We start from the raw sequence: 27,166 nt of genomic DNA, 5'->3' as shown, positions 1-27,166 counted from the left end.
CAAAATGTATGAAAGAACATGTAGGACGTTTTAAAACTTCCATGCCAATCACACAGTGCACTGTATAGATTTGACTTGATAAGAACAACTTGTTCATTTGATTGCTGTATCTAACCTCATGATTAAGCTGACCAATACTCAGGCTACAGTAGATTTAGCCAGATTTGCTTACAAAATAAATCAATAAACTTGAACGCAGCAAAAACGCCATCCTCCCCTTTTAATCCGGCAGAAAATCCTGTTCATTTTCTACCAACTGTAAATTCAGCTCTAAGTCATTGGTCTAACATTGGCATTTTCCCCATTCGTATTTATTACATGAGCTTGCAGCAGAAATGGTGCAAAATAGCAAGACCTGTTGGAATAGGCAGAAAGGAATTCAAACTTTAATCTGATTGGTTTAATTTTTTAGCAGGAGGAAAAAGAATAAAGTTACAAGATTCTTTTAATATTTTCACAATGTTAAACTAAAACTGAGCTCTAGGCTACATGTGTAAGTAAATCTAGAACACAAAAGGGTTAAATAAGATCTTCTTTTAAGATACAAGAACTTAAGCTTTCTTTACGTTTAACAAACTTCACAGAACAGATACTGCAAAGGAACAACCCCGTCCCCAACTTGTTTGTTTAAAGTGAACATTGTCCATAATTCACATGAACTTTTAAGTAGTGTTCTCACAAGAGCCACCTTGAAACCATCTGTGCACTTGTAACAAGCTTAAAGAGAATATTAAGGAGGAACAAAATAGCATCTTCAGTATTAATGCAGAAAAGTCTCGTGTATCAATCAGAATGCCCATCAAATGTTATGAGTAGGGTTTTGTAGGAAAAGAAAGTGCGTTTCACAGCAGCAGCTGAAATCCATGCTTTTATAAATTCTTCATGGCAAATGTAAATAATATCCTTGGACAGTCCCTTTCAACAGGACCATTTCCTGAAAATGCAACACATTACAGACGATTTTGCTGCTGGTTTCATATTCTTGAATAACAACAATAATAATAATAATAATTAAAAAAACTCTTGCCTTTTGGATAGCTTGTGTTTTCTACTGATGGGACACTTCTGATTCGTGGTTAATTTATGCTAATACAGTCAGATGCTGAATGTGTGTGGAGATGTGGGTTGTTGTTGTTGTTCGTTGTTGGTTTTGGAATTAGTTCTCCTTGTTAAATGCTTCTACCAGTGTAATAATATGATTTGGCCGATAAGGAGTTAGTTACCTGCGACAAGTAGAATGGAGGATGACTCATACAAACCTTCTCCCAAAACACTGGGGTTTTTCAAGTGACTTGTTACTGCACCTCTCTGATGTTTTCTGTCTGCCCAGTATTCAAGATGAGACAAAATCTTTTCCTCCCTCAGGTTTTCTTACACATTTACCTGATTGTTAATACCTTACCAATGGACTGGGAAATTCACTCGGGATTTAGCTGGGCCACGTGAGTACAAATCCTTTTTACTTGTGTAACCCTGTGTGCAGCAGGAGACATGCTGAATATTATTTTTGCTTTTTTTTTTGTTCACAAACTGACGAGACCGGTGCAATTCAGTTCAGCTCAGCTCAGCTCAATGCGACATACCGTAATACGGAACCATAGGTCTAAACAGAGCCAAAACATCCTACTCCACGTAATGCTTCTCACGTTCACTTGCTATACTTGCTTTGCAATAGATGCGGGCAGAGATTTTCATGAGAGCGTTCAGCTGCATAGAAACAGGGCTGACGAAGCCCATTTGATTATCTCATTGACACTCTGGAAGCGAGGAATACAAACTCAATCTGACACAGGGTGTTTCACCGGTTGTTCCCCAATACTGTTACTGAATTCCGTTTGCTACAAAATGTCCTTTTTTTTTTTCCCCAATATATAAGTCTAGCTACAGAAAGTCAGTCTGTAGAATCCAGCCATGGCTACTGTGCTGTGAATTAGCCTTATTTGATCAATTATCAGATACCTGCACTTAGCAAAAGGCAAACGAGAGCCAATCAGGTTTCGGCCGGTGGGAACGGCTGCACTGCTCAATGTATGTGCAATCTTCACACGACTCAGAATCTCTGTGGATGCCATGTAAAATGTATGCACCATTTACTGCTCTGGGATGGAGTTGGCTTTAAAGTGAGATCATAATTTAACCGAGAAGAAAAAAAAACATAAAACAAAAAAACCCTGATAGGTTCCTTATAGTAAGATAGATATAAAAATTTTTCATAAGAATCTCTGTCCCCCTTTCTTTTTGGCTTCCTGGGAAGAACCAGAAAGATGTTCCTACCCCAACAGAATCCCTGATGCTGGTGACACTGCCTAACTCAAAAGCCACACGCGATGAAGGCACGAGTGACCAGTCAGGTCTTCTGGGCTTAAGCAGCAGCAGTTGCTGCTCTTAGTAGTATTTCACCTCCTCAGGATTAACTAGAAGTGAAGAGGTGAAAGGCTGCACATTAAACAGTTTGTCTGAAAGCCATGTGCATAGCAAACTTTTACACCAGCTTCTACACAACTATTTGTTTTAACTCTGCAGCTGGAATGTTTCCAGCGTAAGGCTTTTACAGTGACTCCAGCAATAACAGAAGCCTTTGGATTTTTCTCGTTTTGTTTAAATCCACTAGCCATGCTCAAAAAATAATATTTCTTCATGTTTTAATTTTATACGGTGGCTAGCAGGCACCTTAGTAACCAGCCAGAAATCAATTTCAACCACCATCATCCCCTAAACTACAGTACCAGGACGGTTGGCTAAAGAAAGGAAACTGATTGGCTGTAGTCTGAAACTTGCCTAGTACAAGGTGTCTGGCTGACTTTGTCCTAAATAAGGCTAACATTAGTGAACTAAGAGAACAGCATTTGGTTGCAGTCTTGCACTCAGGAACATCCTTCGCCGATGCGTTGGCAAGATCTTCCTACTTTCCGATCCAGTTTCACCATTTTCATAATGGCTTCCTCACGCCCACGTCCCATGTGGTCAAATGTGCAGTCATGTTGTTCAGGCAGGCGATGTAACATACAGAACACATAACCTACCATGGAAAGGGGAAAGAAAAAAAACAAAACACAAAGTTAAGGACTTGAAGAAAGTGGCAGGATCTTACCTGAATCAGAAGGGAGGTACTGCCTACCGAGGCATCACTCGGTTCTCAAAAATCAAGTTTTTACTTACTTTCCTGACACGGCATTAATAAATATCTAATTATTTACTGCATTTTCTTGCATATTTATCAACACAATCCAAAGCCCAAGTCACACTAATGTGTTTTTTTGCCATCCTCTTATATTTAAGAGGAAGTCCTCAGGCATTTGACACAGGGACACGTCATGCCACATCATCTTGCTCTGTAGCTGAGAAGATGTAGGTTACTGTCTCTCTGTCTAATGCTAGTCAACATTGCCTAGTTATCCAGGAGGTCATCTCCAGCAGCCACCTCCTTCTAGTCTACAAAGAAAATCAGCTTTTTGACTTTAGAGCAGTACAGAAATTGTCTCAAATTCCTTACCTCTAAGATGAATGTGATAAGTAGTATTAGGATGATAAAGTAGCGAGAAGACTTACACAGCCAGAGGGTTTATGTAGCCCACTGTACATGAAATGAGGTATGCTATTGCCTATGCTGCAATAGCTTGCCTGAATAATGGGTGCAAAGAACATCACACTGCCTCCCACTGAATGCTTTACATTACTGCCTCTCCTTGAATGCTCAAAAGACATTAAAGCCACAAAGTGATGACATTTGAGAGATGGAAAAGAATAAAAATGAGTGAATGACAGAGTATATGCATATAGCTGTGTTTGTTGTATACACGCGTATGCAAAATATTTCAAGCTCCTGAACTACAAAACATCAATTGTATGAGAGAACAACAGGTTACCTTTATGTTAATACCATTGTTATGAAAATGGAAAAGGACAAAGTATCACACACAGAATTATGTTCAAAAAAAAAAAAACAACTGAAGAAAAATTGATTCATCTTTGCTCTTTGTTTCAATAGCACCAGCTACAAAAATACATGTCTATTATCTGATTTTGAAACCCAGTTCTAGAAACAAAGTAAAAAAGACAAGTTTTCTGTATCGGTACATGCAAGTTCAGGAATACAGATGTGATGCAGACTGAATTGAGATAACACTCTCTCCTTGTCATCATTGCCTCTACTTCAATCTCAATCTGGTCATACCACACTGAAACGTGATGAATATCTTCCGTGAGGTGCCAGAAATTCAAGGTTTGATTGTCAAAATGAAAATGTCCTCAGACTCTGGTTTCAATGCTGAATAGGCATTTTCACTCAATTCTCTCTTACAGAAAGCAAGAACTGAAGGCTTCCCTTCATTACTTTTGAAATAAGATTTCAAATTACTGAACCAGTGTCCACTGTAGGCACAAGAACACATCAACACCCAACTAGATCAGCTCAAAAATTGATTAAGTCCATCACCTTATCTGCAGTGGATGTGACAGAAGCAGATGCAAGAAATCCTGCAGATAAGGATCGGGCTGAAGTCATTTCAGTCCCCAATAGGTAAAGGCTGGTTTCAAATCCTGATAATTTATTTATTTATTTTACAGATCCTCTCCACTTGGTTAACAAGCACATGTAGAAATGCTATTTAGTGTGATTTAAAGGAGATACCGAATATATACACAACCCCCTGCACAGCTTCAGTAAGACCCTTTTGACAAGTTCAACAAATCTATTAAGGAAATACATTTAGAAGATGATTTATCAATTTTGAACACAGCCTTTCCGCTGCACTATCTCCTCACCTTCTACAAAGCCTCCTGGCCCTTTTTAGACGACAGTAGCTTCACGATGTTCCTTCTACTTTGCTTCCCCCAAGAAAATATTATCTATTCTCTACTTTGTCATATCTTTATCAAACACCTTTCAGTTCTTCTTAGAGTACCTGTTCTCATACAGGAAAAGCCGTACAGTATACTATATTCATTCCAGATGAAACATGCTATTTATTTCTTCTGTTCATCAAATATTTCCTTATTCCTGAACAGAATTTCAATAACTGCCCAAAGAATGACAGGCGATTTTCGTTTTTGATCCTGCTAATTTACAGTCTGAGGGAAAAATATTTCTAATTGCAGCAACTAAATGATCTAAACCTGCTATTCATGTATCTATTTAAATATGAATAGCTAACTAGAACTGATAATACCTAATAAATGAAAGAGTACCCAAGCATTTTCAACATCACTAAGGACAGGTTTGCATATATTAGCTGTTCTTAATGAAGGAGTTTATTCTTTTCAAAATAGCAATAGGGATCTTCTAAAGCCTCATTTCTAAACCAGACTTCAGATCTTTAGTCCCATTATACCAAATGCCTAAGTGACTTTGAAGATTGGAACTTTTATTTATTTATTTATTAAGTTTTATTTAGAATTTAGAGGATTTGAATAGTGCTACATGGTAGCTAGTTGAGTAACAGTAGTTTGGAACATTTTTTCATTAGTTTAGAGCGGATTTCTTCAATTAAGTTATAACTGCTCTATTCATTCCTGGCTTCTTCTCTCGTCTAGACATCAGGGTGGACATTCTGCAGTCTGCATGTGCACTAATGCCTTGTCTAGTCTCAGGACCATCAGCTTTTACAACAGTTAAATTATTAACTCATGTGCACTGGGACAGGTGGTCAATATATTTGCTTCTGTTTTGATCCTTAAAACCAACCCAGATTTAGAGATGAAACTTTGTGTCCTGAGAAGTCTGCTTTTTATGGTTATAAAGGAGAGTTAGATTAATGAGCTCTTGCAGTATATTTACTGTTAAGTTCATTATTGGAAGATATCAAATATGGGCTGTTTCTCCTAAAGGATTTTATTGCAGAAATGCTTCTTTCACCACACCATAGCTAAGAGGCAAAATAAATAACTTTCTGCTAGGGAAAAGAGCACTGGAAAAGGGAATCAATCTTCCAACTAAAGTTAGTTTACCGTAGTCATCAACCAAAATATGCTAGACTCTCACTTCAACCACAGAAGATGTCAATCTAGTAAATGCAATAATACATCTCACAGAATTGCAATTGTTTTCTGATGTTAGAAGTAGACTATGAATCATCTACACCTCAGGCCACTAATGCAAACATCTTGGGAAAACATTATTTAGTGCACCAAAACCTTTAAGTTCCTTTAGGTACCTTGGAAACTACTTCATGATTGATCATCAAAAATTCACTTCCATTTCATCACCAGAGCATCAATGGCTAAAGCCATGAGCGCATCAGCTCTGCCTTACTTGTAACCCTGTAGGTGAATCTTTTGCATAGGACATGCAAAAAAACATCAGTCAAAGAAGTCTAAGATTGCCAGAGTACAACAAACCTAATTTGTTGGGTAGGGGTGATACCAAAACCAGACTGCATTTTCCTCGTTCTTACATTCAAGAGCACTGACAAGACTAGAATATGGATTGATAGTAAGAAAAATATTTAAACTGAAACCTGAATTCAATTCATAACTTTGCCTTCAAATTCTGAAAGTAGGAAACTGTTAAAATATCAGCAAAATACATGAAGCATCAGAAACAATTAAACAAAATGGCATGATAATCCACAACACAAAACCAAATTGTAATTCTGGAGGGGGTCCCTGTTTTTCTTTTTTTTTTTTTTTTTTTTTAAATTTTTCTCTTTGTAAACTCAACAAAATGTGGTCAGACTCTCTGGACCATGGCACAAATGCCCATTAAGCAGACTACCGTAAACCACCAGAGAGGCACAGCACATGGTGGGAACACTCAAGTGGAGATACTTGGCCAGGCGTGATGTCCTGGTCTCTTCTAACACACAGCTGCAGAACACCATACTGTTACAGAACATACAGGAAAATCTAATGATCCCTGTTACTCGAATAGCAACATAATAGAAAGGAAACTCTTCCCACCCCCACCAAGATTCTGGTCTTGATCTTACTGATGAAACGTTCAGCAAGATGCTAAAAGAAAACTGATTTCTTATTTGTGAGCATGTTTTGAGAAGTGGTGGAAATGCCAAGTAAGATTATTAAATATTTACGAAGCTTACATATTTACAAAGTGGCTTAAACACATTTAACGGTGTCCCTATTTGAAAGATCGTGCTGTATATTACCTAAGAAGTAGTTACGTGCTCCCACAATTACCCTTTAATAACTGCCTCACATTCTTACTGTTGTAAGAATAAAGAGCATATTTAGACTTTTCCATACAGTACGTGTCATATACTTAATATGGCAGATCCATTTACTGACGAAAACCGAACCCCACTTATGTACAGGTATATTTCTGCATTTCTAGAAAGATACAAGCCATTCAGATACAAAAATATAACTGCTGGCATGAAAATATGAAATCTCTGATTACCACCAACTATCAATCTTCTTAATTGTTCAAGCTAGACATTTACTTTCATTGCATTTGAAGACTCTCTTACATACCATACCAATCCCTTTCCAATTTGTTTGAAGAAGCTACCAATGGCAGGTAAAGGAAAAGAAGGTCAATACTACCACACAACACCAGAGTTACTAAAACTTTAAAACCATCTTACCTGCATGCTGGCAGCATTTATAAATTTCATTCCCCGGTCAAACTCTCAAAACCACCAGAATTTGCAGCTTAGGCCATTTCCAAATTTCATTTAATAAACAATTTGTGTAGATCTATACAGAGATTCTTCAAAAGTATCCTCAATAATGGCAAAGGCTTACTCCTGTACAGAATTGTACGCTGTATGCTTTGGCTTCTTCATGTGCTTCCTAAGAAATTTTACCTTTCTTGCTGATTTGAAATTCCAATCAACAGAGTTTCAAACATAACTTAAAAGCACCTTGTAGCCTTAAGAGATGAGGGCGCTGCAAAAATTCTCTGCTGAAGATGTATCATCTAATATGGTACATGTGAGCCTATATACAGGTTTCTACATAGAGTCTGTGTACCACACAAAGTACAAGAATAGATTTTAACATATCTTTAAAAGGTAAACATATCTACGGGATATTAGGCAAAACAGCAAAATCACACAGATTAACCAACAGAGAAGATTAGCTCATGCAGTGACACATGCTGCTGCAGCACTGCTCACGGTAATTGGACATCACTTCCCCAAAGAGTGTAATTATCCCCGAAACAATGTTTATGCATCTCCCCTGTCCCTTCCAACTGGAAGGTTAGCTTAATTTGTTGGAAGTGATACCAGCAAAAAAGCTATTTTAAAAAGGGTGGGAGAGAAATCTATCCTTTTTCAACTTGATATAAATTATTATTTTTCAAGAGACTTATGCAGTTGTTAAAGCACTGAAGCTAAAAACTGGTTTAATTTAACAAGACAATTTTTAAATCAAACACTTTGCCCCCAACAGCAGTACCCGACAGGTAACACTACTGTACAAATAACTTAGGGGAGCGGGGGAGAGTTTTGTACAAAATTAAAAAAGTTACATGTTATGTAGCTTTAAAGAATTTCCTTTTTTGAATAATCACATGATCTTGAAAGTAATACATTCTGGAGGACTTAATATTACCACTATATTAATAAAAGGAACATTGACTGCTAAGTTTGTAAGCCCAGGAACAAACTGAAGCAACACCACACCTTGCCTATCATTCCCAGGTTTGTAAGGTTATATCCTGTAGGATGTGGGAGAATGAACCCAAAGAACAGAATGGAGGTTGGGAGACACATAGTAGGAAAGCAGAGTTGTGCCAAAAAGGCATCTCGGTGTCTAAGACTAGACACCCAATAAAACTGAGATATAAAGAGGTAACACTATTGCAAATGTTATATATTTTATTATTTTTTTATTATCATATATTATTTCCATAGCCTATACGAGCATATATGCAAGTATCTGTTTCCTAGGCAGAATATTTACATTTTAGAGTAATGTGAAATCCTAAAAAAGTGCCTCTAATATCTCTTGAAAAAGGGCAGGTGGATGCTGCCCTGACATTGTAAAAGGGCCTTGTGTATAGGGTTGGACTTTTTCAAGAGATAGATTGGTATTAATAATTCTAGAAGTCTCTGTACACCAAGCCCACTGGAGCTAATATGCTCATCCCAGAAGCTAAGGATTTAATTAAGAGCCAAAGTGTATCCAGTAATTTAATTAAAATAGCAAACAATACTGAGTGATTTAATAATGCATGTGTATCATTTTGTTTGGACCAATGAAACTGCAAGAAAGATACAGCTTCTAATAAAGAACTGGATTAAATAATGAAAGGCTCTATAGTAACATACTGTACGTGTTGCATTAATTCTAACACTTCTTCCCGATCCTTCACACATTTTGACTTCAAACCATTATGTGCTGAATACGGTACTGGGTTTGACTTTCAGTATACTTCCTGACTTATATTATTTATGCCTTGGGTTGTAATAGCTTTCTAGAGGTTGCACCATATTGATCCACAGGCTGACAGCTCCACTTGTTGGCCAAATCACTAGAGAGAAGGAGAGGAGCAGTTCTATTTTATTTTATTTATTTTTTTTAAACCTAGATTAAATTTATTTTAGGTCTTTATCCCCTACTTACACCTTACTTCCAGTGTCTCTTAGATTACCCCTTCTGCTCCATCTAAGTCTTTATTCCTGTACCCTCTTGCAATCTGTATCACAAGTAATTCCTCTCAGAGAAAAACAGGGCTCCATTCAGAAGATGTATTTATACCATAAAGGAATACAAAGACTTAACGATGCACATTTCCACCCCTCTGCGTCTCTCTCTCTCTCTTTTTTTTTTTTTTTTTTTTTTTAAGGCTTACACAACAATCCCTGCCCTCCTGCTTGTTCAGAATATGGCAGGATGCCCCATGCCCCATTTATTCACATATTTGGGCAAGACTTCAAAAAGTCAGGAACACTTAATGGCTGCGAGCAGCTCTGTAGGTGAACCTTTTCATTTCATGTTAAGCGTGTAGCTATTGTTAGCACACAGACAGAGCACGTTTGATTCACTTTCAGGGAGATGCTTTCTAGGCCATATCCTTCCTTCCGAGAAGAGGCTGCTGCGGACTCCTGCCAACCACCAGCAGCTTTCTAAGTGCACGGTCCTGGTGCAGCTACACCTGCCTGTGAGATGCTGGATAAATACCATCAGTGTAAAGGAAGAGCTTTGTTTAGAAAAGGTAGAGCATTTTAACCTTCAAAAACCAATTCCCTTAACATCTGGCAGGTAAGTGGCTTTTATCTTCATTTTTTTTCTGATAAGAAAAAAACAACTAGAGACTGAGCCAATTACTTCCCTAAAGCTACTGAAAAAGATTGAATTAGAAATAAGGTAGTCTCAGCTAGATTTTTATGTTCAGGTTCACTAGGCCACGTATCTCTTGGGTATAAAAGACAATTAAAAAAATGTATCATCTTTTACTTTATGCATAGCTTCTTTCTTTTCTTACCGCAGTATGGGTACTGACAGCAGAGACCTAACATTAACAAAACTCTTATTTTTTCCTCACGATTGTACCATCTCTGCAAAAACTCCCTAAAGGTTATATGCTGAAGGACTTACTACATCAGTAGCAAAATAAAACTTTTTTTTTTTTTTTTTTAAAGAAAACAAGGAACCTGCTAACTTGTTTTATATAAGGAAGACTTAAGAGATCAACTGACCCATTTCAATTACATTTATTGATCGGGACTGTAGGAAGGTAACCAGCAGGTTCAATGTGCGTTACTAAATCAAAGGAGTTGCCTGTTGCAGATCTTTAGGTAGCGCAGTGGAAGAAATCAAGATCAGTACCTGCTGCAATACAACCCCCACTAGCTGAACAAACAGGGGGAATATACCAGGACCTTTTCAAATGGGATCTTTTGATTCCTAACTACAAGCAGATCATGAAGTCCCTTTGCACTTCTAAATCTGCGGACAGCTTTTCTGAAACAAAGACACTACAGCATTTTTCTGAGTCCCATCTTTGGGACCCACGACACGCCAGCAAATTAACTGCTTTTCACCGTTCATTTCTAGGATTTTCAGAACACGTGTTACTGCGAGAGACCAATACGAGTTAACAGTTCCTAGTCCCCATCTTTTCAGTATTTATCTTCATAAAATAAAACAAAAGAAAAAATTCCTTTGAGGTTGAATTCAAACTCTTAAAATGCTTGCAGCAATGTAAGCTAAGATGCTAGGCATTCCTGGAGTGGCTGAAACAGAAGTACTATTCTGGGAGCAAACCGCTGAGGTGCCCAGCCAACATCAGTCAGCTGAATATGGCACATCTCAAGTCACAGCAGCAAGGCTTGTCAGCAAAGGCAGAATTATAGCATGTCGCCAGTTACTAATAAGATTTATTTTTCCTTCAGTACTTATTAATGAGCGGGTTGACTCAACCTCCAGAAGCAATGCGTGTATTTAATTTTAATCCATGGAAGTACTATACATCTGTTATAGCAATATATAATCATGTCCTGAAGACATTTTGGCTTGTACCAGATAAACCTTACCCATCTGGAAAGTGAATTTACCAGTACCATTGCAAATTCTTCTGCATACAAAAAGGTTCCAGAGTAATGGAACCATAATTTAGTATTTTAGTAACTTTTAAGAGAAGCATTATTTTCAATACATGTTGGACTATTTTGTACAGAGATCGAGCAATTGTCAGAGCATTTTTTTCTTTTTGCTTATCTATTCAAGTTTGTTTCTTTCTTCCTGTCCTTTTGAAGATAATTTCTAAATTAACTGAGTAAATCAAATCATTCCAAATTTATTCTGGCACAATCCAAACAAGTGCCTCATCTCCTGTGTTTATGAACAAGCAGCCCTGTTATACAAGTTAAGAATCTGCAGCTGTTTTTCTTCCACCTGTTTTGTTACTGAATCACAGTGAGACTCGCTGCCACAGTATCTGTTAAAATGGTAAAATCTCTTCTGCGTGAATGCGTTTTGTTTCTGATAGCTAACAGAAATGCTCAGTGCTTGATAGGAGCCTGTCTGTTCCTATCTCCCTCTTACCTCTCCGCTGAGTGAACAGAAGTGAAGTAACACTTTTAAACAGTGGCAAGAAAAAGAAGCCTACCAAGCTGCTGTATATTTATACAGATATGAAATACAAATAAGGATGTGTAAAAATAAGCATATTAACAAACCAGAACTCTCTTTTTTATACCTGTTAACTATGCTTTTTGGGTGTACATGTATGTATACAAGTATAGGTATATATGTATATGAGACAAGCTTTTGAAATAGGAAAGAAAATGTTACAAATATTTACAATGAACAAACAAACAAAAACAAAGCATTGTTTCTTTCCCTTCAGATTTTTACATTCATAATGTTTTCTTGTGATGGTCGATCTCCTTTGAAAACATTAATGAGTAAATGCCACCTAAATTATTTGCATTGCTAACAAAATATACATATATTTTTCAAATGTTGGCAAGTGGCAAATTATCTGTAGAACCCCAGCAGACTTAAGTCAGGAGATGGCTTAGGATGCAAGATGTTTTGTAACAGATGCAATGTTGGTTTGGTTTTAGTTTTTCTCTTGTGCAAGATAAATGTGTTTCCAACAGGTTTAGTCCCTCATCACCTGAAGGTCAGCTTTCCTTTGAACTACTTTCTTCAAATGACTTATCAAGTTTGCAATTTTGTTCCTATGAGTAGCTTCCCTCATGATCACTGTTCACATACAAAGGGACATGGTGCATTGATACCTGTGTAGACATTAATGCAGCGACCTGACATGAATTGTTAGCTTCTCTTTACTTTCTTTCATTTTTTCTGTATAAATGAATTTGTCATTCTAGCCATCTGCACTATGCAGCATGTGCACCCTGTACTACTGTGGCCTTTTTTCTGTATTTTCCTTTCTCTCTGTTCCCTCTCAGAAAAGGATGCACAATTGTCAGTGTTTGTATGCAACGACTTTATGGGAAACAAACCACAAATTAGTCTGGTACAAATTGAGTTATAAACTATTCAAGCAATCTTTTGATTTTCTGTGCTGCTAAGCTGTGGCTGCAGCAATCACCTTGCTATTAAACATGTTAGAACTAGAAACCATTTTAGCAAGGCAATCTTATCCACTTTGATCACGTCTTGATGAAGCATTTCACCAACTTCTAATAAAACTTTAATAAGGAATTTATCCAGTTTGCATTAAAGTCACATTCAATGCCATCTCTGACAAGCCCAGCACGTTGTATACTGCAAAGCCTAAAACAGGCAGGATAAAAAAAAAAAAAACAAAAAAAAAACAGAGAAAAATAGATTCCTATCAGAGAAGCACACGACCAGATCAGCAACATCTCTCCAAGGCACTGCTACCAGAATATAGATATACTTAGTTTCCAGGGCACATTATCTTGGCCACTCCATTGACTGCAAGATACAACTAAACCCAGCTCTGCATAGGTGGAGCCTGAGCTACAGACATGCCTATTAGGATGTGGCCTGTAAATAGCAAATCATTCTATACCAAACTGCCGAAGAGCCAGCACACTGTATTCATCTCTCTTTAATTGCTGACTTGGACTGGATCTAACATGACAGATGTGGAAGTCCTTTAATGAGCTCCTAGAACATCCTTGTATGCCTCACATAATTCCAACACTACTAAAGACCACTAAGGACTTCTGTGTTTTGCCCTTAAAAAGCAAGTGATACCAGAACTATTTTTTTGCTGTACAATACTACGCCTCTACCATAAAATTAAGCAGTGTTTCCAGTGCAAGTAGCTTCCATGGCTTAGAAATTTACAACTTGGAGTCTTTAAAAAATGTATACAACTTTATTTAGTAGCGATATTTATCGAGTCAGATAATTAAGATAAGGCCCATAAATATATAGTGTAAAAACCTGCCTTGTCCAAATTACATTTCCAGGAACGTGTTATATAGCTACTTTTACTGCCAAATTCACTGCTCCTAGTTTTAAACCGAGTTTGTGATGTCTGCCTGCTTATCACATCGCTGAACTGATGACTTAATTTTGAGATCAAGTGTTAGCTGATCGATTTCAAACGACTTATTATACTTCCAATGGAAATGCTATAATAGAATGCAACTTTAAGAATATGACCCTTGTAATTCCTTGATGAAAGCCAATTGCCTGCTACAGCTAGTATTAAATAAATACATTATTTCAATATAGGCATTATAAATCGTAAGACACAAAACTATTGAAAGGTCCAACCCAAACTAGAGAATCTTGCTGTCTGGAAAACATGCCTGGTGTAATTGTCATCTAGAAATGTTTCAGATGAAACTGGTTTTGTTCTAGTAGTGTTGATTTAAAGGTTACCCAGTCAGAGAGGCACAAAATGAGAACTCATTTTAAAATTTCTCTTTCTCACTGAAGCTTGCAAAGTGCATCAGCAATTAACAATTCCTATCACTTCTCCCAGTTCGCTGTGTGAAAAGGCTCAGAACTCGTCTTACAAATTGCTCTTTTGAAGATCAAAAGGAAGCTGAATTTGTCTGTGTGTGCTCTAGATGAGTTTGTAATTTACTGGAACTTTCAGAGAAGGCTTGGCAGCACGCTCATTTGACAGCCCCAGGGCACAGGATTCAGGGGAGCTCTGTGACTCTTCCCTTCTGAGTTCCTTCCTTGCCTTTAATTGGCACCTCATTAGAAATTAATGAAAATGACATCCTCTGTTCTTCCTGCTCTAGGCACAGAACGCTACAAAAAGGCCCATCACAATTCATAACACATTCAATTTATATAGCAATGGTTCTTAAGCATTATTTATGAGATGTGAATTTCTTGTCAGCAGTTAATATCTTGTACAGAGCGGAAGCAGAATGAAAAGAGTTCTTGCAAGTATGTGTGTATGCGTGCACAAAAATAAACAATCCTTTCTACAGCTGAAAAATGTTGAGTTTGATATTAAAGAAACCTTACTGGAACTCCCTACTCAGTAGTAAATTGTTTTTCTTCAAGGCAAAGCCCTGAGGCACTGTCAAATCTGCATAAAATTCCCCATAGCGTCAAGGGAACGGGTTCAACAGCACCACCTTTCTCTGGACAGGTCTTACAAGAAACAGTAGACCCAACACAGCAGTTCCCCAAATAACTCAGGATCAGGCATAAAGTCTTAGGTTTAAAGAATGAGCCCCCTCGCTGCTCTGTTTTAAGCAGGTTGTGCCCTGTTTGACAAGACAAAAGGGTCTTATTTAATAAAGTTTAAAAACATTATTAATCAATGGAGGGACTTCTGAAAGTTGCTTTCAACTTCATTGCTCTTGCATAGCTCCCATTTTTTAGAGTGAAGGAAAGATTAATGATGTAACATATACAATAACATAAGTCATTTTCTCTCCAGTTCTCCCCAAACTTGTACTGCTCTCTTACTCCCAATATTAGGGAAGATTCTTCTGTCTATGTCAGTAAGGTACTTGCAGGCACCCTCATTCATTTGATATGTGACATAAGCAGATGAAGAGCAGAAACAGCTGCCATAAGTCTAAGTAGAAAGAGTCAAACCAAACTGTCATTGATAGTACTGAATTTCTACAGTTTGATTAAAATACTTATATATATATATATACATATATATGTATACATGTATGTATACATATATATATACACACACACACACACACATATATATATATATATTTCTCACTGGATACTTCAAAGTATCCAGACATGATTTCCGTAATAAGAATTTCAGTATTACAGTCATTAGTTTCATGTTTGGTGGCTTCAGAGAGAATGTGTGTTAGTTCTATGGTGGTGCTCCAGTGTTTGAAATAAAGCCTGTCTTATGTCCAAAAGAGCATACAGCAGTTATCTCTAATGGTTACAGACAGACAGACATTGAAGAAAAGAACAAAGGATGACATAGATTTTTTTCAGCTTTCTATCATTCCACTTGATGTTACTTATTCAATAGAGAGTTCATTATCTCAGTCTTTGTAAACAGCTTAGCCAATCCTTTCTTTTCCCACTTTGTTCAGATGGACTTGCCTTCTACTCAGAAAACATTTTCATACAATATTCTACATAGCACAGACGCAATGTGAATTGCACCTGCGTATGCAAATCTTTTGGCAATTATCCCCCTGCTGAGACATGATAAAGCAACTGAAAATTCTCCAAATGTATCAATGCAAACATGGTCAGAAAGTGCAAGTGTAAGCTTTCAATACATGACTATATGAAAAAAAATAATTGGCAGGTAAAACTACCATGTGCATTATCACTAGCTCCGATGAGCACATTATAAACCAGTTATGGGCACAACTGTTGCATAAAGGAGAGAGCATCTCCTCTGGAATCTAGTCACATTTACTGTTCCAGAAAAATTCTTTGTATCTAATATGAAACCCCACATTAGCTACCAGCATGAGATTACCACCCTCAGTTCAATTAGCTGAACAACGTCATCAACTACGGAAGTCAGGCTGAGAGATATTAAGTGTATCGTGAACAATTCTTCTCCCACCCATCTCTTTAGCTGATCATAAGAAGAAAAACATTTTCAATTAGAAGTTTTTTTTTTTTTTGTTTCAACTTTTTAATACTAATGTAATTATAAAATGCATAATGTAGGTGCTGACCTATGTTTCTTTAAGCTCTGTAAGAAACCTGTCATCTCTGCATATCCACTGATGCGCTTTGTGTTTCTTCTGTCAAGTGAGCATGGCACTCCTCTGCCTTACAGGGACTTCTGAAGCTTAATTCATTAATATCTAAGATCTCTTGAGACAAGACAGTACAGCAGGGCTAAAATTTTAAAGGGAAAATTAGACAGACAGGAACTAATTATAACTTTTTGCCACCAGTGGAAGTTATAGCTTCTATTTAAGATACCTTTGAAAGATGTAAAACGCAAGGATTCCCTGTATTTCCACCTCTTAATATGGATTTGAGCACCGCTGTGGTAGAAAGCCAGAGGTTACTGACAGACAGTACTCACCACAGCGACATGATCCCAGTTCCTGCTGTACTAGCTCCAGTTTTGTTTGGCACTGGAAGCATCGGCGTCTACTCTTCTGTTTGGATCGACTGGTTTCTTCAGGCCTGTCATTACTGTCATCCAGTAGCCGTGGCCGTTTCACAGGAGAAGCCTCACTCTCCGACTGTGAATCTGTTGTATTCACAAATATTTTAGGAAAAACATTAGAACTTCCTCGCTGAGGCATCCCTTCGGGCAGATTGAAGGTATATTGCTTTCAGCTGGGGTCACCACCAAGCAGCTTGATACTTCCCATTCTATCGCATGCATACATTTTCTGAACAATCACCATCAGCATCAAGTAAGGGACAAATTATTTTTGTTCCCTGTAAGAACCTCTCCTTGTCGACAATACCGAACAGAAAGTGAACTGATTAACTTCCTTCCAGCCATGGCTAGGTTGCATACAGATGCATGTAGAGTAGCAACCATCCTAAACAATTGCAGGCTTCATTTGTCATCTCATTTAGTTTCTCCTATGTGCCTTCGTTCTCCCTCTACAAACAAACTGAACTAGGCTTCTGATGAAAAACAATCAAAAGCAGATTCGACCTATTTCCTTCCTGGGCAGAAGGAAGATTTTTAAGGCACAGCATGTAAACTGTCTCTCTTATGACTGAAGGCATTACATGAAAGCACCATACCATGCTTCCCCCTCTTTCCACATGGATAACAATTTAAATGTAAATTAGTATACACCAACAATACAAATGAAGACCAACCTGTACATGCATGCTCTAAATCCAAAGTGCCAGCCATTTTGAAAGAATTAGTCAGAATACCATTTGCATTAAAAACTTGATCTATATATTCTGCTTGTAAGAAAATAGTTATGGAAAACATCCTTCTCTGCGAAGACACAAATCAAGAGGTGCTGCTTTAATTAAAAACAAGCAAATCAGTGATCCATGCTGGTATTTTGTTGTGGGTAAGAGTTGCCACACAGGTGCTAACAAAGAGTTCAAGGTATGCTGCTACCACTCTCAAATTTAGCCTTTAACCTAAGAAAGGCCCTTTTAAAGCATGTTTCTTGAAGAAGTTAAAGTTCAGGAATGTGATTACTCCAGGCAACACAGGGCTGCTTTTTTCTTTTATTTATATATATATATATATATATATATATATATATATATATATATATATATATATAAAATTATTATTTTATTTTTTTTCCAAACAATGTACAGTGTTTTGGCTGGGGCTCTAGAGTCCTGAAGGAAAAGTGCAGTATTGGCTGGAACCTGCAATGCCCAGACCTTATTTTTGTGGCATATTGGAGGCAGTGGATTTCAGCAGATCTGCTGCTCTGCAGTCTGAGTCAGGTCGGACAGGCATTTCCCCTCCCAAGGCTGTGCAGAGCTGACTCAAGTCTGTATTTCTTTTTAATAGAAACTGAGAATAATTTTAATCCCAACTGTACTAAAAAGTTACATTGTCTGTAGTAGTGTTGCAAGGAGACCAATTGCTGAAAGCCATTGCTGCAATGGGTCAGCATTCCAGCGCAAGATGGTGATCAAGGAAAAAAACAAAGCAGTAGTTCATTTAAACCTGTTTTTAAAGGAAAGTAATCTACAAATAACACAGTAACTTTGTCTTTCTGTCAGGACTCTACCCTATCAAACTTGTTTTTGCCTTTATTTCAGATTTCTGTTGCATGGTGTCCTGTGATTACGGAAGAGATGTCTGCTTTGTGTTATCTGTCCTGGCTTATCCATGAACATTTTTCAGAATTTGAAGTGCTTTCCTTAAGGCTAACTTGAATACCTCTTGCAAAGTACGTTCCAATGCAGGAGCTGAGAAAGACAGTAATTTTCCAGGTATCACTCTGCAGAAATAACTGCTGTGGCTAAAACACCGCCCATATCCTTGTTATTTCAATGATTTTATCTGGTCCACTGCTTACGCACTTCTACCAAACCAAGTATCTACTGCAGCTGGACCAGGAACACCTGCTAGCCTCTCCCTCTCCAGGGTACGCTCCATTAACTTTCCCTGGTTCCTCACATGCAATAGAAACTAACTCACTTTTCTTACTTGTGTTTCAGATCTCAAGCATTTTTACAGTTGTTGGAATCCAGTGTTACAGCCATTATAAATATGCAACTTGCCTCACTTGGGTCTTCTTTCTTTCTGTCATACTGCTAAGACATGCTGAAAATGTGCCTGGTTTTTCAATACATACAAACTCCCCACATCTCACATTTCACAGAAAAGTGAGCAGCTTTCTCTGCACTGTATACAGGTGATAAGTTTTTATTAAGCTGCAATAATTCTATCTGATGTATGTCTCAATATAGCCTTCTTTTTGATCACTGTCATAGATTACAGCTTACACCTTACAAAATACATTTATGTGGGCTAAACTAACATTCAGTACCTAACTTATTCCACCTCTGCATGCCTGGCTGTGCAGGAACGCTGACAATGAAAAGTAGCACCTAATGAATTAACACATTTATGGAACAACTGGTCCTGGCTTTAATTAAATCTCTGCAGAAGACGATTTAAGAGAGAGTTCCTCTGAATAGACTGCAGAGATCCCGACTCACACTCTGAGGCAGCCATCCTATCGTATATAAACTATTTTCCGAGTGCCTAGGGAAGTGGGCTAGCTTTGAATGTAGCAGGGTGCACCTTTCAATACACAACTCATACACTGTCACTGAGCTGAGAGGCAGGGTTCAGGAAAACGCTGCCACAGCCCACCCCCTTGCCAAAGGTGGGGAGCTACACAGTTTGTAGTTAATTCATCACTCAGGGAAACAGATACGATGCTATTTTGAAATAGGTGCCTCCCACACTGCTCTCCTTTTGGAAGCACACGCCGATCTCGTACTTCTCAAAAGTGTATTTTGCATTCTGTACTGAGTCCATGGAAAACACGGTGCTGTGCCTGTTATAAGTCCAAATATGGAATTCATGTATGTGAGCCAACCAGTGCCTCATCAGTTAATGAAGTCATGTGCCTTAATGAGAAAAATAGCTACCTCAAGTCATGCTAGTAGCCCTTTAATTACAATATTCAATTATACATTTCCTGTTAATTGGCAATGACTAATTGAATATTAACAGAAGTTGACTAATATGATAGAAATGAAAGATTACATATCTAATTTTTAAATGTGCATCTGAGCTAACACTGAGCTAACTTAGCCTAACTCTCAGGGACAGCTCCAGCAGTCCCGCTACCAACTGCACAACGCCCTCAACGCACAAGCTAATACTCACTGCAAAATGGACCAATACATGTGCATACATCTTCTTATGGGTAGGTACAAGGAGCGAAGAGAAAGCACAGAGCAGAAATCAGAACTTTTAGTGTGCTTTTCCTTGCACATCACGTTGCCTTTCACAATACTGACGCAAACAATACTGGATGCAAAATACAGCTTCCAGCACCTGCAATCTTGCAACACGAGATTTCAGAGAGCTGATGGATAATGGCAATTATCATTCCCAGCTTTACTACCTGGATTGCAGAAAAAAATAGGAACAGGATAAAGTGCTGCAACTAGAGTTAAGAGTAGACTCTCAGTATAAACTATTAAGCAATCAAAAATGGCTAAGGAAGAGGATTCTTTCAGTTAGTGACGGTTTTCCTTAGAAGGCTGATTCGAGAAACAAGAATTACCTCTTCCTCTGCTTTTAAGAAACATTTTCCACGTTCAACTTGCATTTTAGGCTTACACCTAAACCAACAAATCCTCTGAGATAAAAAAGGGATGCTTTCCTTTTACCTCCAATTGTCAAAAATTGTAACTTATTTTTTTTTCTGAAGAGAAACAACAATAGACATAAGAAATTTCACAAAGAAATTTCTCAGCTAAAGTAACTCTGCCATCATCACTTCCCTGTTGCAACTTTAATTTTGGAGTCAAGAAATAAGGATTATTATTCTAATCTATGTCTGAGGATGCAGGTATGTCTCATTATGGTGTTTTTTATTGAGCTCCCATTTGAAATACGAGGATGAATTCATCTGAGCAAGATTTAAACTGGAGGCTTGACTAGAAATGATGAGTACCGTTCTTAGAAATTGTGTTGTGCCTTGGACAGCAGCTCACATTTGCTCCTCACTGTCACTGTTCTTGTCTTCATTATTCATGTTCCCCCTCAAAATCTTCCAAATAAATTGTGTTACAATTGTCAGAGCCAAATCCCAGTATCTTTCAATCTCCTGTCAAGGTGGAGCGTGCGGGCTGCATGCCCCTGGCTTCGCTAACAATCACGGTGGCTCTTTCATGGCATTTTGGGGAGAGGTGGGGAGCTGTAAGCCCAGCAGAGACATGTGCACAGAAAAGGTAACAGGCAGGAAGAAAGAGATGGGAGACTAGTAAGGGAAAAAGAAGCCCTCCTCTGTTGCTGCTTGCTTCAAGAATGAAATGAATCTGTTTCATCTCTGGTTTGATGACAGCTTTTGAGGCACTCAATCACGTTTTCTTCTTTTCATAAAGAACCCGTCACACTGACAGACTGACATTTATGATCTTGACTGCCTGTCCAAACACCAGTAACAGCAATAATTAATGAACCCTCCAACATCACTGCCATCTACTCTGAAACCATTTTAAAAGGAGCTTGAGCTGTTAAAACCCCTGTCCATGAAGAACCTCACACAGTCACAGCCAATAACCATGTAACAGGGATTAACTTAAGTTTGAGCAATGTCTTGTCTCCAGTTTCTTGCCCCCCCCCCCCCCTTTTCTTCTTCATTATTCCATTTTTAGATGAGGGATTATTTAATTCCCCGGCATGTTGACTATGCATTAGAAATTTAATCTAGAGGAAACTGCATCTTTACAAATCTTTCCTATTACATTTACCAGAATCATTATTTAAAATCATCTCCTCTACTTCAAATGAACCTAAAATTAACACAGTTACTCCAAAACACATTTGCTTGTTGACTATTAATGAAGAGAGAGAAATTCAAGATTAACATCTTCCGAGCAGTTTGCCAGCGATGACCCCAACAATTCCTCCCCATTGCTGTTTCATGCTGTGAAAACACTTATTTTGAAACTCTGGTATTTACATCGAGATGAGCATCTTGTTCCCTTGTGCAATCAAGGCTGCACGTCGGAGCTGTGTCACAAACTGAAGCGTACACCTCTCTGGAAGCACTCACAAGGAATCTGTTGTGTGAATTCACCTCAGCTTTTCTTAAAACACTGCAGACAGATGTCTCAAATACGCCCATAGGCCCTTCAGGAACGTTTAACCACACAACCTCTTTTCTACCATCACTGCAGTACCTTTAGCATCCCCATTTCACTCATTCCCCCCCCCCCCCACGTAGAGTTTAAAAGCAGTTACGATGATGTAAAGCTCATTTGTCCCATCACGAGGTGGAGTCAAGAGGCTATAGGATACCCCCTATGGAAGTCAAGTCCTACCAACCCCTTCTGTGCCTCAGGAGGCTCCCAGTGAAATCACACTGAAGACTGTAAGTAACCCCCAAAAGCTGCTTTACAGAAACTATGATTTCCGTGCCAATTAACAAAACCAGTCAACACCAGTTGTTTCCTACAGCCCTAATGAGCAAAACCTACCAACCACCCTACAGCAATTAAACCAACAACTTTAAACCTTGCTCTTTGAGATACACAATGGAAAGAGTTCCTGTAAGACATTCCACATCTGAAATATCACTGATGTTCTTCAGACTCTGCTAGCAAAACTCCCCTTCCCGCCTCCCTCTGCCAAAACATTAATTTTAGTAACTATCCATTTACACATAAAGCATTTTATTTTTATTTTTTAAACTGTAGGGTAGGATCCAGCACTGGGACAGGTTGCCCAGAAGGGTTATGGATGCTCCATCCTCAGAGGTGATCAAAGTCTGACTAGACATGGTGCCTAGCTTGCTGTAGGTGACCCTGCTCTCAGTGAGGACTACATGATCTCCATAGGCCCCTTCCACCCTCAGTTATCCTGTAATTATGTAATTTCTGGATGGAAAGATGAATATATATATATATATATATTGCACTAATATATAAATATATGCACTAATTCCTTCTCAGCTCTCTTACATTTTTTCCTCCAAGCCTGTGTTGTTGGTACTACCATCAGTCAAAAGGAAGCATGCTGTAACTGCAGGGTAACTTAATGAGGCTATTAACTGCCATCTCTAATGAAACGGAAGAGACTAATCTGGTAACTTAGATGAACAAAACGCAAGTTGAAAATAGCATGACAGACAGTGAACTACATAGGATACTGCATGCATTTTATGCAAGTTATAATTAGAGTGAGAAAATGCATATTATTCTTTCTTGTCATGAAATTTCATAATTGCTAAATTAAGCAAGAAGTGAATTAGTTTTCATCTCGTATTTAGGCTCCTGTACTACATCTGCCTCATGGTTAAATTCTTGCCTTACTCCATTCCCTATACACTCTCAGATGTCAGCATGGCTTCAGTTAATGGAAAATGCTAATTTATTTCTTAAGCATTTTTACTAATACACCCATTAATTCAAACAAGTGCAGTATTTGAATGGACTCGGGCACCCGCGCTGTCCAGTTCCTTTGATGGATTAGCATAGTGCATTTTTCAACTCATTGGAACAGTTTGTAAGGCACTGGCCACCCATATTGCTGCCGAGAAGAGGAAGGATCTTGCTCATTTAAAGACCTAGGCCAATGGGGGTCATTCCCTGAGTCACGTCAAAGAGTGAGGTCTGTAAACTTCTGGAGCCCACAACATCAGAGCAGTTTGTGCAGGCTGAAGAGGCTAGCCTGTCCTGCTGAGCACTCAGCCTGCTTGCTGCCCATTTCTCCTGCTGGGAGCGTAAACATGTGAAGAAAATGTTTATATTTCATGCATTTTAAATAACGTATTTTAGCAATTTAGGGTTAGGGCTGGGAGAGGGACAATGACAGATTCTGGTGACGTTGAACTCTGAATCATAAGAACGGGATTATAAAATGAAGGAATAATGAACAAGTATAGAGAGCTAAGTGGAAAAACAGAACCACAAAAAAAAGGAAGAAAAAAGCTACAACACGCAACGAAAAAGTTATGAAAGCAAATCAAACATCCCAGGCATTCCAGAGCACCTGAAGCCTACTTTCTAGTATCCAAATATGCATATTTACATATATGAATACATTTGTGCAAATGTACAAATAAGCTTACACTGGCTCTGGTAAAATGGGAAATTCAAAAGCTGTTTTGTTTTTGCTGACTTAATTGAGAGCCCTCTTATGCTTTGTGAAGTTCTCTAAAATTGGATTAACATGAATAGGTAATGCTATAAATATTGCAGATTTGCTAGTCAATTCAAGAGCGCATAAATAAGCAGTGCTGCTCTGCTCCAAAATACTAGTAGTATACTCCAGCTATGTCCTCATCAATCAAGCGGTACACAGTATTCAGGAAAGTAATTCTTCAAACTAATAGCCTAAACCCCGTTCTATATAGAAACTACTTGCTCTGTTATTTTTCACTCATACACCGAGTTTTTCTGAGCACACCCTTCCCCCATTGGCATAATGAGGGTTTTCCAAGGCTAAGACACCGATTCAGAAGAGGAATTGTAAAGAACTCTTGCCTGCTAGCAGTGAAAAAATATGTATTTTCAATATTTATCTTTCAAAAAAACCTTATTTGTCATTAACTGCAGAACCTGGGTGATGCCAATAGCAACCGAAATTTTGCGATGAGAGACTATCATTCCAAGGACTTTGTCTGACTAATGTTAAGAAAAATACCTGAAAGCTCTTGTATTTTGATAAGTACTTTACCGAATGCATTAACTGTGAATTCTGAAAAGTACAGTTTATCTACCTGCAAGTTTGTTTTCAATTCAGTTATTTTAAACAAAACATAAAAAGCAGTTTATATTTGGATTGTTATTTTTCCTAGCAATTCCATGGGGAAAACACAACCTGTCCTGGCACAGAATACAGTTTCTGCACACCTTATTGCTGTCTCCGATACACCAGAAGTCAGGCTTTTATGGGAAACTCTTACTGTTTAGAAAGGGGATATCTGGGAGCATCTACACTAACCTGAAGACCAGATCTCCACAAAGAGGGATGTAGAACAGATCAACAACCATAAGAAGATGCAACACTACATGCCCTGGTATCCTGTCTTGTGTCTTACACCTAGCTCGTTTTCAACCTTCTTTTGCCCCAGGATGCTGGTCTCCTCAGTTACTCCCTGAAGTTTCTGTTATGGATAATAATTTGGAACTGGAATAGGAAAATTAAGCAACTTATTTGCATAACAACCAGTGAACATAAAAAGAATGAAAGAAAATTCTCATTTTGTGTTAAGATACATACTTTCCCCTGTTCATGCTTAGCATAATTCCAAGAGACTAAAACTACTTCCATATAATTTTAAGGTCCTCATGAAAATTAATTTCTAAACAGAAAATAGTGAAACCTTGTACTTGAAGCTCTCTGATGCTCACTGAAATCAGTAGTTAGCAAATTTAAGTGGCCATGTGCTTTTAAATATGTGTTGGGCCAGTTAGTTAATGCTGAACTGGTTGAACAAGCCTCGAGTGCAATAAAATACCAAAAGAAAAATTATCAAAGCTCTCTGTCTCATTTGCTCAAGCCCACCAATAAGAAAGTCGTCTTCTGAATCTGAACAGATCAGATCGAGGTGCTGCTTAGTAACTGCAACACACTGGGGTGGGAACAGCTCGATTCTTCAGGTTGGCAGGAGCAGAGGCCCTTGCAGGTTCTGAAGTCAGCGATTGCCATAGTTCTCTGCAGCATTCTCCCTATCGTCTGGTCACTGGACAAACCCAAAGGGGAATAAAGCAAACCCCATCTCCTACAGTCCTGTTCCAACAGATATTCTTACCAGGTTTTAAGATGGGGTTATAGGTGGGAAATGCAGGACGTAGGACCCCAACTCCTCTGTCCCTAAAATGAACGCAAATGCAGGTTATTTGAAGTTTTCAGCTGTGATTTTGTTATTTGGGGATGATGGCTTTCTAACAGTCTGTGGGTGGATGCTGGCAATGCAAAAAAGAATTAAGAGCTGCTGGGATCATAAAGCCAAATAAGCTTATTTGTATATTCTCTAATAATAAATACTAACCAGCTGTCAAAGGTCAGTTAAACTGATCACAGAGAGGTCATGATAGTTTAGAAAACTAATCATGGCCTGAAACTACCAAAAATGGATATAAAAGTTTGTTTCATTTTATTCAATATATATATATATATAAAGAATAAAGTTAACTACTGTTTCAACAGATCCTAGGACAAATCCTTTGTCACAACTCTGCAAGACTTTAATACAAACATGTACTCATATCTGGATTTTAAAAGGTAAAAATCTTGAAAACCTACAGCTTGGTAGTTGACAAGCATATCGCCCACCAAACTGAAAACCACCTATCAGACCCAGTGGGTCCCCCAGCCCAGCCTCCTGCTTTAAGCAGGGTAACCCTAAAACCCAGGTCAGGTTGCTGAGAGGCTTGCACAGTCCCTGCTTAACAAACTCATCAAAAGATACACATTTCACAGCCTTCATAGGTGCCTGTTCCAGGGCTAATGAGAGGGCAAAACCCTCTTTCCTTCATCTGTCAGCTATGCTCTTCCTAACACAGCTGATCTTATTCTCCCATCTTCTGGTACTGCCCTTAATTTGGCATTTGAAATCATTTTCCTATTGGCTTACAAATTAATGTGAACTCCTTCCAGGAGATCAGCCTGTCCTCTCGACTTATGCACATTATCCTCAAAGTTGTTCGACTTCCAATGCAGCTTTCTATTTTCATACCCCAAATTCCATTACGAAAACAGATGAAAAATTTGAATCAGAGCAGCAAAAAGAGATTAAGACAAGCGAAAGATGAGGAATGGACTTAGAAGTAATCAAAAAAGCTGAACACAGGTTATTTTGTGAAGTAGAAGTGAAAAAGGAAGGTTCGAGTATGTACCTAAAGAGCACGAAGAATATAAGAGGATAAATTTGCGTGATTTAAGAGAATAAATAAGGGCAGCAAAGTATATGGAAGACCTTCTCCATTAAGATGCTGGATCTGAAAAATTTCAGTCTGACTCTGAAAGAACTGACAGCATGGGACAGCTATCAAATAGTTGGAGTTGCAGAGAAGGATGTACCTCACCATCTGCTGAAATGTTATACAGGCCAGGAGACCTTTTGTTCTTTTCCTGATAAAGGTTTGAATTATTATTTTTTAATTTTATAGTATTGAAGTGCTTTTCTTCCACTCCTCACAGGGGAGAAAAAGCTAGTTTCTCATCAGCTATACACCCCTGTAT

General features: G+C 38.2%; 1 protein-coding gene and 1 long non-coding RNA gene across 2 annotated transcripts in view; one reads left to right on the top strand and one right to left on the bottom strand.

Moving 5' to 3' along the window:
• Nucleotides 1–203: 203 nt before the first annotated feature.
• The window catches only part of ZFAND3 (zinc finger AN1-type containing 3), a 133,283-nt gene continuing 106,320 nt past the window's right edge, over nucleotides 204–27,166 (bottom strand). Inside the window, exons 6-7 of the mRNA XM_084515049.1 lie at nucleotides 16,865–17,035; nucleotides 204–3,019 (exon numbers count right to left, since the gene is read on the bottom strand). Of these exons, the coding sequence (XP_084371175.1) occupies nucleotides 2,865–3,019; nucleotides 16,865–17,035 (326 nt within the window). The 3' untranslated portion in view covers nucleotides 204–2,864. The remainder of the gene's footprint in view (nucleotides 3,020–16,864; nucleotides 17,036–27,166) is intronic.
• LOC311434848 lies at nucleotides 3,978–11,140 on the top strand. Its single transcript, XR_014691769.1, has 3 exons — nucleotides 3,978–4,519; nucleotides 9,957–10,167; nucleotides 10,963–11,140. It is a non-coding gene; the product is annotated as an uncharacterized lncRNA (long non-coding RNA).

This window comes from Aythya ferina (genome assembly GCF_964211825.1).
Source record: "Aythya ferina genome assembly, chromosome: 3".
In the NCBI taxonomy this organism is placed as follows: Eukaryota; Metazoa; Chordata; class Aves; order Anseriformes; family Anatidae; genus Aythya; species Aythya ferina.
The sequence above is the reverse complement of the archived record's forward strand: the minus strand, read 5'-3'. Positions and strand labels throughout refer to the sequence as shown.